Source organism: Schistocerca gregaria, chromosome 8 (assembly GCF_023897955.1).
Source record: "Schistocerca gregaria isolate iqSchGreg1 chromosome 8, iqSchGreg1.2, whole genome shotgun sequence".
NCBI classification, from domain to species: domain Eukaryota; kingdom Metazoa; phylum Arthropoda; class Insecta; order Orthoptera; family Acrididae; genus Schistocerca; species Schistocerca gregaria.
This window is the reverse complement of record NC_064927.1, coordinates 79,858,842-79,873,027: the sequence shown is the minus strand read 5'-3', so window position 1 is coordinate 79,873,027 and position 14,186 is coordinate 79,858,842. Positions and strand designations below refer to the sequence as shown.

The 14,186-nt window shown below is 39.8% G+C and overlaps 1 protein-coding gene across 1 annotated transcript in view; it reads right to left on the bottom strand.

Moving 5' to 3' along the window:
- Positions 1-883: 883 nt before the first annotated feature.
- LOC126284388 (UDP-glycosyltransferase UGT5-like) overlaps positions 884-14,186 on the bottom strand; it is a 60,980-nt gene continuing 47,677 nt past the window's right edge. Inside the window, exon 6 of the mRNA XM_049983276.1 lies at positions 884-1,327. Within this exon, the coding sequence (XP_049839233.1) occupies positions 1,024-1,327 (304 nt within the window). The 3' untranslated portion in view covers positions 884-1,023. The remainder of the gene's footprint in view (positions 1,328-14,186) is intronic.

Sequence of the window (14,186 nt, the reverse complement as noted above, 5' to 3'; positions counted from 1 at the left end):
TTGGTGAATCCCATCAGGATCTGGGGTCTTCTTAGCCTCAAGTTTTTTCAGTGCATCCACAACATCCTTTTGTGGCAGTTCTCAATAATAATTAATATTTCAAATACCCTTGGTGACTGTGATGGCCTACAGTTTTCATCTGATTAAGCAGAACTGTTGTATTTTCAGTTTGTTTCCTCCACTTCCAACCAGATTGGTCTACATGCCTTTGCACTGCGAGAATCTTATAGTTTATTATAGACAGAAGTGCCAACTCAATTACAATTTAACAGATTATCATCCCAATTACAGCTCAATGAAATATCTAAGTACCTGTGGAACTCCTGTAATATCTGAATTTTATCACTTACCACCTTACACTGCAGATTTCTGATTACATATACTCACTGTCAGATCTTCTGGCTTTATATCACCATATTACAGATTTTTATTTCCATTTAATGTTATTCTAGTTGCCCACTCCTCCTTGCACTTCTGCTGCTCAGCTGCAACCAACTGCTTGATTGTAATTTTTTTCTGCCTGTACTTACAACTTCTCCTCTGTTACACTTGAACCCCCCCTTATTTTTTATTAATGCAGGGTTAGTCTTGTACAGCTCTGATTGCTTAGAGACTTTTTAATATTTTTGTTCTACCAAGATGTTTATGTAGGTTGTCATATTTGCTGTTTCTGAACATATTTTCAATTTATATAGAAATAGATATGTGTTGAACTGTATCCATATTGATAACAATTTTTGAAATATATTCAACTGTTACACCAACAACTGGTACAAAAAGCTGGACCTGCCTTTTACATATGCAAGTGAAAACAAGAAATTTTGTGAAACAAATGTGGGTTGAAGGTGGGGATAGCTGGACCAGTCATTTAAATTTACGTATGTAAATACTTAACAACAAGTTTATTAGTAATAAGTACAAAACTTTCATACAGTCTTAGACTTCTTAGAAATAACTTATAATGTTAGTTATTGAAAGAACCTTTAAATAAAAATATTTTTCAGTATGTCAAAGATGTAATTATTAATCATTCTTTTTACTCTTCAATTTCTTTGACTGAGTAGAATGTTTTTGACCTGTAAGCATTCTAAGAAGATATTTAATTAACCCAACACTTGCTAAGCATATTAGTGTTATTACAGCCAAAAGAAAACCAACAATATCTAGCAACATGTACTGGTACCATGACAGATCGAGAGCTGCAGAACGAAGATGATGAGCACCATTGTGTCTTAATACATATTCAGTCCAATAAACTGCTTCCTCCAATGGTTTAATTGGGCGATCGTGGAATATGCGGTTTCGTTTCAGTACATTTTCCTTGTACCTGAAACCATTCAACAGTTTATTATGATAATTGCTCATGAATTCAGCACATGAAATATTTCTGCAAATTTAATTATGTCTGTAATCACTAAAAACGTTAGTGAGGACATAACCAGAAACTGTTTTCCCAAATGAGTGAAAATTACCACCTCACTGCTTACAGCTCATGAGGCTATTTCTGTCCATTTCATTTATTTGAGGTCTTGGCTGTGAATGAATTTCTCCAGCAAGTTGACTGCAGGAACTTGCATATCACAGAAAATCACTGGTAACTGTCTGCTATAGACTACAGTTGGCTGATGAGACCCAGGGGATAAAATATACCATTTTTTAGAGGCAGTATTTTTTTAAGACTGCCTGATGAGTGTTCATCTTAGAGGGTCAATCGTAAAGTTTCAAATGATAAAAATTAAGAATTGATGATGTGCAGAGGCAGGTGTATTGAGATTGATAATGACATCATTTGGGAATGTCTTCTGTAAATAAATATAAACTGAATTGAAAAATAGATAAAAATGAATGAGATTAAAATTAGAGAGATCTGTGATTGGGCAGTGGTAACTCAACTCTTGTGATTTTGGTGCATCATCCACATACACGATAAGAAGGGGGAAGGGTACATTTATACTGCCTCTGGCTCACTACATACCACCCACTATACATTATCCTTACAGATCACATATGCAGATATAAAAATAGAAAGCAAGAGAGACTGTGGCATATGTTACACCATGTTGGTGATAAAATACATGTTAGTGGTACTGAATTTATGCTAGTGACTTAGTACTCAGTTTTTCTTCCACAGCAACAGCTACCCTATCACATTCTACATAATCACTTTCTTTCTGGTATGCAAGTCACAGTATGGGTAAAATATAAGTAAGATACAATATGGTACAGCAGATTTACATTTTATTGAATAAATGCATACACAGGTAAAGACACACAACTGTATAACATGGATAGTATGACTGAAATGAAGTCTCTGGTCGAGTCACATATACTGTGCTCATGGCACATCAGTCATGTATTTGTAGTGGCTGTCCAGCGCACAGGCTATGGTTACACTAACGGGTCACAAGTATCCTGGCATCAAACGGCATTGGTCATATAATGAATATTACCACAATTTTTTACTGTTAAAGCACTTAATATTCAGGGAAGGTATTCTGCAACTTTCCAGTGCAGTGCATAATTTATTTCTGCTGTTTTTGAAGCATGATAAGTAGTTTTTACTGGGTTTTGGGGCAAAATGATTTCTCGTGCAACCAATGTTCTAGTTTATCTCAAAGATGTCTGATATCCCTTGCTTTGTGGATGGAAGCATTAGGCTTATGATACAAAAAAGATCAAGGTCTAAATACTTGTCTGACACTGTTCAGATTGTTTTTATGATTACTGATCTTACCTTTACATACTGAAACTAATAGTCTGATCACATACCAGGATAAATTATCTCATATCATTACATCATCTGCATTGAAATTGACTATCTCCACAGTGTCCAGACAAATCACAACATCCATGTAGGATGATGTGAGTGCCGCATTATGCTCATTGACCCATTCATCCATAAATCCTTTCGCTGTACCTTCAGAGACCAATGGCAGTATTGTTGGCACCATCATAATCCCCACTCCAGTCGTCTGGCTGATCTGATGTGGTCCACCCCGACTTCCTCTCCTGTGCCAACTTGTTCATCTCAGAGCATCACTCACACCCAATATGCTCAGTTATTTGTAGGATATAGTCCAATCTCTGTCTTTCCCTACAGATATATGCTCTACTGCTCTCTCTAGTAATCATGGAATTTATTCCCTGATTTTGTAACAAATGTCCCATAAGCCTATTGTTTTCCTAGTAGGTGTTTTCCATATGTTTGTTGCCTTCCAGTTTACACAGAGAAATTCTTCATTTCTTTTCTTATGTCAGTGTACTTCATTTTCAGCATCATTCTGAAAGCACATCACACATACTTTGGTTCTCTTCTTTCCAATTTTCCAACAGTCCATGTTTCATTCCATACAATGTTGTGCTCCATATACCCATTACCAGAAATTTCTTCTCAAATTAAAGCCAATGTTTTATACCAGATGACTTATTTTAGTGAAGAATGCTCTTTTTGCTTGTATTAGTTTGCCTCTTATATTCTCCTAGCTAGAACCTGTGATGAAGCAGGCTGGCTCCCACTATCCTTCTTTGAGTATATTACTATATCAAATATTAAATCTATATAAAATTTGGTAATCAAAAGTAGTTGCAATTATAAAATTTCATACAAATAGCCATCGGGAAAATCTTATGCACTAATAAGTAAATTTGGAAGGAAAGATCACTTTAGAATTAAAGAGCTGTTTTTCCTCATTTCAGTAACACATTTACATTAGCCCAAACTTGATTGGTTTAAAAGCATTGATAATTAAAGATTTCACCTTCTCTGAACTTCAAGTGTCACTTATAGCCAAACTACTGTACATTTCCAGGATATGTTCATATATTTATTATCACTTTAATTTTATGAAGCCAATGACACCCAAGTCGAACAACAAGAGTATCTAACTAAAAACTACCAAATTTTCAATAATTAAAATTTAACTATATGATGGCTCCCATGATCATAAACCCATGATTACCACTGCATAGGCATACTTAGTACTGCATTTTAATAGATTCAAGGGCCGATAAAAGACAAACTTTCTAACCTATAAACTTTATTAAACTTTACAAATTAATAAAGTTCATTAACATCATGGTGCAAATCTTTATAACAGCAGCACTTGCACCATTTCAGTTAGTCTGTTCTTAGTCTGCCTCTATTCTACTCTGTCATTGTTTAGCACAGCTTCAGTCTATCTAATTTGCATTTTAGCCCAGTCTTGAGAACCATTCATTTAGTTCAAACTGAGAGACCATATTTTATAGTTATGAACAGTAAACATCAAAATGTGCAAATTATGATTCAGTTGAATAATATCTGTAACTGTAGTAACAGTTTCATGACTTTGTTGTTTACTCAGTTGCATGCGAACCAATTTACAGTCTGTACTGTGAGCACTTTTGCTTCTTGAAAAGATAACTATTTAGCTCCGCATATGCCCATACTAACTATCTGTTTGTAAACGTTGTTGGAGATTGCACAAGATGTGGTCATCACTGGTAGTTTCTGAAGGATATGATTAAAGATTGATGAAATTCCAGTTTGGAACTTAAATATAGAAGCTTCTGGCTATTCATTTTAAGGATAAATCCTACAACAACGATTTCAGGTGGCTGCTGCTGCTGAAGGCTTCTACCATAACAGGTAGGTTTAGTTACATGATAAACAGCAGTGCATTATTTTGTTTCTAATGCAGGAGCATTCCTTAATTTCATCCACTACATGGTCCCCAATTTTGATGTTAAGTTTACCACTAATCTCAATTCTGTTACTCCCAATTGCTTTCATATTTCTTTAAGTTAATCTCAGTCCATATTCTGCACTCAGAAGCCTGGTCATTCAATTCAACATGTCATGTAATACTTATTTGCTTTCACTGAGGTTAATACTGCCATTAATTAATGTTATCACTGACATCATTTCACCCTGACTCTTAATCCCCCTGCTGAACCTTCCTTTTGTTTCTGTCATTGTTTCTTAAGTCTACATGTTCAAGAGTAGGGGAGAAAGACTGTATCCCTGTTTTATGCCCTTTTTAATTGAAGCACTTCAATTTTTTGTCTTCCATTCTTATTGGTCCATCTTGGTTCTTGTACATATTTTATATTACCCATCTTTCTCCATAGCTTACACCAATTCTTCTGAGAATTTTGGACGTGTTACTCTATTTGACACTGCCAAACACTTTTTCTAATGAAATTTTCACTCTGCAGCAGAGTGTGCCCTGATATGAAACTTCCTGGCAGATTAAAACTGTGTGCCGGACCGAGACTCAGGACCTTTGCCTTTTGTGGGCAAGTGCTCTACCACTGAACTACCCAAGCACAACTCACGACCTGTCCTCACAGCTTTACTTCTGCCAGTATCTCATCTCCTACCTTGCCCACGAAAGGCAAAGCTCTTGAGTTTGAGTCTCGATTCAGCACACAGTTTTAATCTGCCAGGAAGTTTCACTTTTTCTAATGTCATATCCTATCAAGGTGTCCTGATTTTTCTTCAAGTCACTTCCATTATCATGTGCAATGTCAGAACTGCCTCTCTGGTGCCTTTACATTTAATAATGGGCATTCTGTTGCACTTCCTCGAACACTTTTAGAAATTCGAAAGGTATGCTATCTGTTCCTTCTGTCTTATTTGATTGCAAGTCTTCTAAAACTGTGTCATACTGTGACTACTGGATCCCCTGTGTCTTCCAAATTGACATCCATTTTTTCTTCTATCAAATGAGGAGATAGTTCATCTCCACACAGAGACCTTCAATGCACTCTTTCCACCTATTCACTTTCTCATCTGCATTTAACAGTGGAAGTCCTTTTGCATTCTTAATGATGACATATTTATTTTTAATTTTACAGAAAATTATCTTGATTTTCTGTTACTGAATGTGTCCTTCTGGTGACCTATTTCCTTTTCAGTTCCTTCATATATTTTCTGTAGCCATTCTTCTTCAGTTTCCCTGGAATTCTTACTGATCTAGTTCCAAAGTAACTCATATTGCTGTATTACTTTCTTTTCTTGAACATTTTTATATTTCCATCTTTCATCAAGCAGTTGAATTATTTTTCCTGTTCCCCATGTTTCTTTTCAGTTATGGTACCTCTCTATGCATCCTTATAGCCTCAAACTTTTTGCACATGATGCAGTTATCTGTAGCAAAATACAAAGTGAAACAGCTGCACAAATATTCAGTCTGATCTTTGTAATGTTTCACACTGCTGCAAACTTTGCAGATCTGCTTTAAATGCCTAGAAATGTAAAATGTTCATTTCAAAAAGTTAAAATGTGCAATATCTCATGTATACAATATCAGTGAGCTACAAATGGAGTCACTCTACTCATACGAGTTCCTGGGAGTAACAATTTGTAGAGATATAAAATGGAATGATCACCAAATACTCAGTTAGAGGTAAAATACAGGGAATATTTCCATTCATTGGTGGGACAGCAGCAAATGAAATCAGTCTTTAAAGGAGCTTCTTACAAAACACTATTCAAGCCCAAATTAGAATATTACTCAAACTCAAAATGTGTGGAATCTACACCAGATATACTGAATATATATGAAGAAGGGCAGTGCAAATGGTCACAGATTTGTCTGATGTTTGGTAGAGCTTCATCGAGGGAATGAACCTGCCTGAACTGGCAGGCACTTGAAGATGGACACTTCCAAAGTTTCAAGAAGCAGCAATAAGTGAGGAACATAGTCATATACTACAACCTCTTATGCATCAAAGCTGTAGGGATCACATAGGCAAGCATGCAGAGAGACATTTAAGTAGTCATTCTTCCCACACTCCTCACATGAACAGAACTGGGAGTTCTGATAAGTGGTACAGTAGGAAGTACCCTCTGCCATACACTTCATTGGTGTGCAGAGGGAAGATGTAGATTTGTATTCTGTGTTTACCCTTGTGATCAGTAGTTTCTGGAGAAAAGTGCAACATGAAAATAAAGTACCATGATCGATCAATTGATCATTGCTACTAACCTCTGTACTTGAGTTGTAATGAAAGTTCTGTGCAGTAGTTGATGTGGATATTTGTAGATTCATTTGTAGACTGGTCTTTGGAATTCAGCAGTCTGATGTTACACATAGTGCATGCCCCATGGTTTCAAAGGGTCTTATCATTTGAAGTGGAACACAGAAATTGAAATCTCATGTATAACTAATTAAAAAGAGGTACTAAAGACTCCTATAGCCTTGTTTTGCTAGAATCTTAGAAGTGGGAAAACAATCAGTCCTGAGAAGTGTCAGATCTCTTATGTTTAATATTCTTTCAGTAGAATGAATTTAAACTAAGGAGCATCCTGAATGATGGATAGACAATATGATGCAAAATTGATTTCGAGTGTGGGTATGCATGCCATGCAGTCAGTGCTTACTGCACAGCACACATTGCACTTAATTTAAAAGGGAAAGAGAGTCAGGAGTGGAATTAACAGAACACATATTTTACAATTTCAGAAATTTAGCCACATGATTATTTATGCACAAACTACTCACAATCAAAAACTACTTTTAAATTGTTTAACTATTTGTTTACTACTGTTCTTGTCATTGTTGGCAACCAATTTACTGTCTCAGTATCCAAAAGGGGGCCTACAATGACAAGGTGTTTGTGATCAAATGGGTAACTGCACATTTGAGTCATGCCGGCAAGTACGCCACTGGTCCTGTTCGATAAACGAGGTGCCTGCAAGTTATTTGCAAAATATGATGCAAGGCCAGCTCAACAAATTATGGCCACGCATTGTCATTGGGAAGCCATCAGGTTGCAACAACTGCAAATCTTCATAGAGGTCCTCATTAAAAACACTGCAAATTCACTGAGTTTGCAGATGACACCCACGCATAGCTACTGTTGCTACTGATCAGTGCATGCGCACACACACAAGAATGATATCATCTCTTGCTAGCAGAAAATCCAGTAGAAGCACCTGGTTTTGCATGTGGTGGTGGGGAAGGGAACATTCCTGTTGGCAGTTGCCAGTTGGACACGGGCTGTTTGGAGAAAGTTCAGGTGCGGTTGCACAGATAGAGCTGTCTGCTAGAGCAGACCATACGGGCCTCAGAATTTGTAATTTAGAGGCACCGTACAGTTCCCCCCCTTCGTGAGAAGTGGATGCCAGGCTGGTGACATACGAGTGCAGCTCCAGGCCACCGGCGACCGACACCACGGATGTCAGTGATGGAGATGCACCGAGACCCTGGTCCAACATCGGGTTACCAAGGTAGTTCCCACTGTGTTGGCACAGGGACGAGGTGTCGTGACATACGGCGGAGGGGAGCAGCTGGGCCACTGCATTGGCCATGGTGGTGGGTCAGCAGTGTCGGGTGGGTGGTAGTGGCCAGTCCATGACCTCGGCAGCTGCTGCATTGATGCCTAGGTGGATTGTTGCAGCACGTGGGCACGTGGCAGGGGAAGGCAGCTGCAATGGCCAGCGGCTTGTGAGGTGGGGCAGCAACAGCAGACGGGTGGTCGCAGCTAGTCACTGACCTCAGCAGCCACGGCGGGTGTGCAGTAGGGCACGGTGTGCAGTAGGGCACAGTGCTGCCCATTACTGCGTGCCAGGGTGGTGCCATGGCGATGGAGGCATACGTCTGTGGTGGGTGAGCGGCACTGGGAGTTGGTCTGGCCTGTGTGGCTCAGAGCACAAGACAATCAGCTGGACTTGCAACTCAGGGAAGAGCACGCTGTGTGGGGTGGCAATGGATGTGGAAGGGGCGCCGGGTTGTGTGAGGAGCTGCTCCGCGATGCAGCCTCACTGGATACGGGGCAGCAGTGGCTACTGGCATAGGCAGGCTGTTGGCTGCCGAGCACAGTGTGGCCAGTGCATTTGGTGTAATGTGTGCCAGAGTGTGTGGGCATCAGTGAGTGCTCCTGCCGTCTCTGTCTTCTGATAGATACCCTGGTGGAGTGCCGGTGGGGGTAGCGGGGGAAGGCACCACTTCTCGGGTGCTCAAGGCTGCATTCTGAGCAGTGGTGAAGGCCACCAGGCTGCTGGAGGAGTGGCACCTGTGGTTCTGTCAGTTGGTGTCAATGAAGCACTGAACTCGGTGCCACGCATTGTGCCTTCAGAGTCAGGTTTTTCACGCTCCAGAACAATGGCAGGGAGATGGGGGTAGCAAATGGGAATGATGTGGCTGCACCTGCATTTCAAGCACTAGTGATATTGGGGTGAGCTTTGGTGTCAGCAGTGGCATCTGTGGTCACTTGGGATATCTCGACTGACAGTGCTTCGTCGGCATCGTTGACGCTGAACATTTAAGCTTGTCTTAGTCTGTTAATGGACACCACTGACGGGACACTGCAGATGTGCACAGTGAATGTTTTGTTGCCTTACTGCAGAACGAGGTGAGGACCCGAGTACCGTGGACAGAGTGGGGGCTGACAGGCATTGACCCACACCGTCACACGAGTGAACAATGTGAGATCGCGGTGCAAGAAAGTTTTGTGCTCCCATGTAGTCTTGCAGCTGCTGGGATACACGATCTTCTATCACCATGGCCATGTCATTCTCTGTATGATCCTGCCCAGTATGGATGGCCGCCGACAAGCTAGAACTCCAGTTGTGGAAGTGGAGTTTGTCCAACGAGATGTGGGGTTCACCTAAGGTTCAGAGGTGCTGCAGGAGCTGGGTGGATATCACATTAGAACAATCAGCTAATGAAAACAAAGCCCTGGAACTCTCTATTTCTGACAGTGCAAAGTGTGTTATTAGGCACTTTTTCAGTTAATTATAGCTGCCAGACAGTGGGGCATAGACCATGAGTCTGAGCTGAGCTATGGTAAGGGTGAACTTCATTGTGTTGCTTGTAATTGCAGACACGGTGAAGATCACCTCCGTTGATGCAAACCATATAGGTGGGTCATGGACATCGAATGCAGGGAAGTGGGTGGAGGATCTGCCAGTTGATTTGTCAGCACTGGGCCTGTGCAAGGGTTGCAGTAGTGCTCGTGAGTAGTCAAACTTCATGAGGAACTGATTAAAGCTAGTTGCCTGTGTCTGTGGGTCAGGAGGCTCATTTGCAAGGCCATGATCAAAGGGAATGCTTTGCACCATGGACAAGGTTCCAAAGGTGTGCTGCATCTTGTTAATAAGTCTGGCAGTACAGATGGGAAGAGGGGAAGACAAGGATTGCACAGTTGGTGCTTGTACCTATGCTTTGGAGCAGGGAGTTATACAATGGGCACTCTAAAGGAGACACGTGCTGTGTGGAGAAAATCAAGAATTTGCATAACCAGTGTGGGTAGACATGCTGTGCTCTCAGTGATTACTACACAGCATGCATTTCCACTTAATTTAAAAGGGAAAGTAATTGGGAGTGCAGTGGATTGGAATGTGTATTTTATAAGTATCACAAGGTTAGAAATTTAGCCATATGATTATTTATTTATGCACAAACTACACACAATCAAAAACTACTTATAAATTCTTTAACTGTCTGTTTGCTTCTGATCATGTACTTGCTGGCAGGAAATTTACTGTTCTGATTTGTGAAAGGGGCTTACAATGAAAAGGTGTTTGCATTACATTAGGGAGCTGCACATCCTATTCATGCTGGAGGCTATGCCACTGGTCGTCTTTGGTAAACAAGGTGCCCGCAAGTTATTTTCAAAATATGATGCAAGGTTGGCTCACTAAAATATGTCCATTCACTGCCATTGGGAATCCGTTGGGTTGCAGCAATCACAAGTCTTCATACTTTGTTTCTTTTCATGCTTATATTATTTGATTTAAAACATAAGATATAAACTTATTTCTCACCACCAATCAATTCTTTTCAAGTAGGAGCCAGAGACTGTTAGCTCACCAAAACTAATATAATAATATGCCCTCTTCTCCAGGCACAGAACACTTGGAGCTTGAACTGGTTCTGGCGCAGAACATTTATGTTATAATACTGATAATATCATTTTCTTTTTCGTCCTCCTTTTTCGTCTTTTCCTGTTGGAAATCTGAGGAGCATGTTAATTCATATCAGTTTCATTCCTTCTGGTCTTTTTCCATGTCTGATATTCTTTTGTTCTCATACTTTGTAACCTCCTTCACTTTTCTGTACATGATGATTTTGTACTGTTACTAGTTCTGTCCTGTAAACCTGTGGCATGGTAAATTTTTTATTTAAATAACTCCTTCTCTTGTTCCTGCATTTCCATTTCTTCCAGATCCCTTTCAACCTCCTGTATCCAGCATCTATTAGTTCTTAGCTCATCAGAAACTATTATTTGTTGTATTAACCTCCCTTGGTCCATTCTAAGTATGTGTCCAAACAACACATTTCTTCTGTTCTGGATTATGTGCAACATTTTCTCTACTTTGGTACACAGTTCTTGGTTTGCTTGTATGATAAATTGTCCATCTTCTGTTATTGCAGGCTTTGTTGGCGTATTTCAGCTATGAAATCTTCACGAGTTATCAGCCGAGTGGCATCACCTTCTAGTCGCAACATTTCAATGGATTGCGTATCCATCATCTTCGCCTGATGATGATGGATACACAATCCATTGAAACATTGCGACTAGAAGACAACGCCACTCAGCTGATAATCCATGAAGATTTGATAGCTGCCCATCTTCTGTTCTTTGGGGTCTCAATAGCCTCCTGACAATCTTTCATTCCACCAGTTGGATTGGATTGGATTGTTTGGGGGAAGAGACCAAGCAGGGAGGTCATTGGTCTTATTGGATTAGGGAAGGTCAGGGAAGGAAGTCAGTTGTGCCCTTTTAAAGGAACCATCCTGGCATTTGCCTGGAGTAATTTAGGGAAATCATGGAAAATCTAATTCAGGATGGCCGGAAGCGGGATTGAACTGTCGTCCTACTGAATGTGAGTCCATTGTGCTAACCACTGTGCCATCTTGCTCGGTATTCCACCAGTTATAGTCTCTTAAGTACTCTTGTTCTTACTAGGATCAGAGTTTGTGCTGTGTATGAAGTTTTAGGGTGAATCAGTGTCTGGTAATGTCTGAATTTTGCAATGATTGGTATATTCTTCTCATTGTAGATGTTCAGTTAGTTTGTACCTTTTTTTGCTGCAATTGCCCCTTTTTCTGACAGACCAGTTTCTATCTGTTCTCCCAGGTATTTAAATCTCTCTACCTTTTGAATTTTTCCTTCTGCTGTTGTCATCCATCTAAAAGCTGCCTTGACATTTGTCATATACTGCATCTTCTTGATAGAGATCTGTAGAACTGCTTTAATCACTCATCCCTGTAGTTGCATGATTTAGTTAACTACCTCATTAAATGATTCTGACAATATCACAATATCATCTGTGAATGCTAGACAATCTGTCTGTATTCCTTTTTTCTTGCACCCCAGCCATATTCCACCCACACCTTTCATTTCTTGTCATTAGTCACTGATCACCTTATTGAGTATGCACTCTGGTTTTAATTTTGAAGGCTTCAGAAAGCATTCCTCTGATTTAACCTTGGATGTTGTGTAGGGTATGGTCTGTTTAATCAGTTAATTGGATTTTCTATCCAAAGTCATCTCCTCCGATATTTGAAACAGCATTCATCTATCTACTGAACCATAAGCTTTCTTGGTGTCCATGGATGTGATCACAAAATTTTTGTTCCATTGTTTTTATTGGCTATTATCAGTTTAAGATTCAAAATCTTCTTATTATGATGTCTCCATGTTACTCACCAATTTGTGGGTTTAATTGTTTTTCCACTCTTTTCAGCAGTGCTTTTGAGAAGACCTTATAGTCTCTGGTATGAACGATATTTTTTCTTTACATATGTGAAAAACATTTTATTTGTGCTCAGATCCTACAACTGACTGGTTACTATTACTCTGCTGGCCATTAAAATTGCAACACCAGTGAGGACACAAAATCACCAAATTTTACATATTTTGTATACACAATATAGTAGGAAGGAAACACAATTAAATTTGTAGGTAATCAGGGGATACACAGTGTGCTAAATTGATTGGCTATTATCAGTTTAAGATTTAAAACCTTCTTATTATGATGTCTCCTGGTTACTCACTGTGTAATACACAGTGCTGCCACCTCTGACACCATAAATGGCTCTAACCCAGCTGGACATTGAGTCAAACTGAACTCGGGCAATGGATATTGACTCGTAGGCAGATTTCCAGATTATGACAGGCAGTTGTCATAACTACCTTTGCTATTTGTGTGCACTCCATGGATTTGAACTTCTGTATGTACATTGGCTACATTCTTATATCATGGTTCACAGAATTCATAACTTAATGCTCACTACATTACTTGGATTTCCACAACAGGAAGAAAGTGTGAAGAAGTGAGATTGATGCTTTTATCATTGTATGCCTGCCTAGGCTAGTAATACTTTTGTGGTATCTGAATGAAACAGACATTGTTGATAATTCACACCTGTACAAAATAATTCAAAATTAATTTGCTAAATGTGAATTCCTCGACACCAGCTCTATAGGTATAGATGTACACCCCAATAGTGATGAAAATTCTCACACCTCACTGTTGGGTAGTAGATCTTTACTTGATGCAGCTGATGTTGAAGGAGTCACATACAACAAATTAATTTTGAATCAAATGTGATTATGTTGTGTGTCCAGTAGCATCTCATATCATCACATCAGGTGTTGGGCCCATACAATTATGACTCATACACTCTGGCATCATTTGTTCTCTTCTGAACCTCCACAATCAGATACATACATTGTGGCACTGTACACAGAAATGGGAGAGTTAATAACACCTCTGTGTTTAGCATTGTCAGGCACATGACTGCCGACACACTTCCCTTCTCATGTGGCTGCTTATCTTGCTGGAACTGAGCCAGTTTCCCTATTCGGAGTACGTAACATAACTGCAACCCTGCCCAGCAGAGTGAACGACACATCTGTCCTCAAAGGCGCTAGTCGTGTGCGGCTCTTGAGATCCTGCATGCCATTGAGATTGGCCTCCTGGACCCCCTGACTAAATATTTGCTTTACAGTCATGGGATCTGGATAACCCAAACAGCAATATCATGGAATAATAAACTGCTGTCCCAATAGGGCACAATTATGCCACTGTTGAATTGAAATGTGTGCTAGTAGAGGCCTCTCATTCTTAAGTGAAGCATAACATGATGTTCTTACAAACAGCCAGAATTCTAATTCAGTTTTCTGAATGAGAAACCTGCTCTGTAATTCTTCCTTACGTGCAGAATATAGTTGGTGTCACTCTCGTCTAC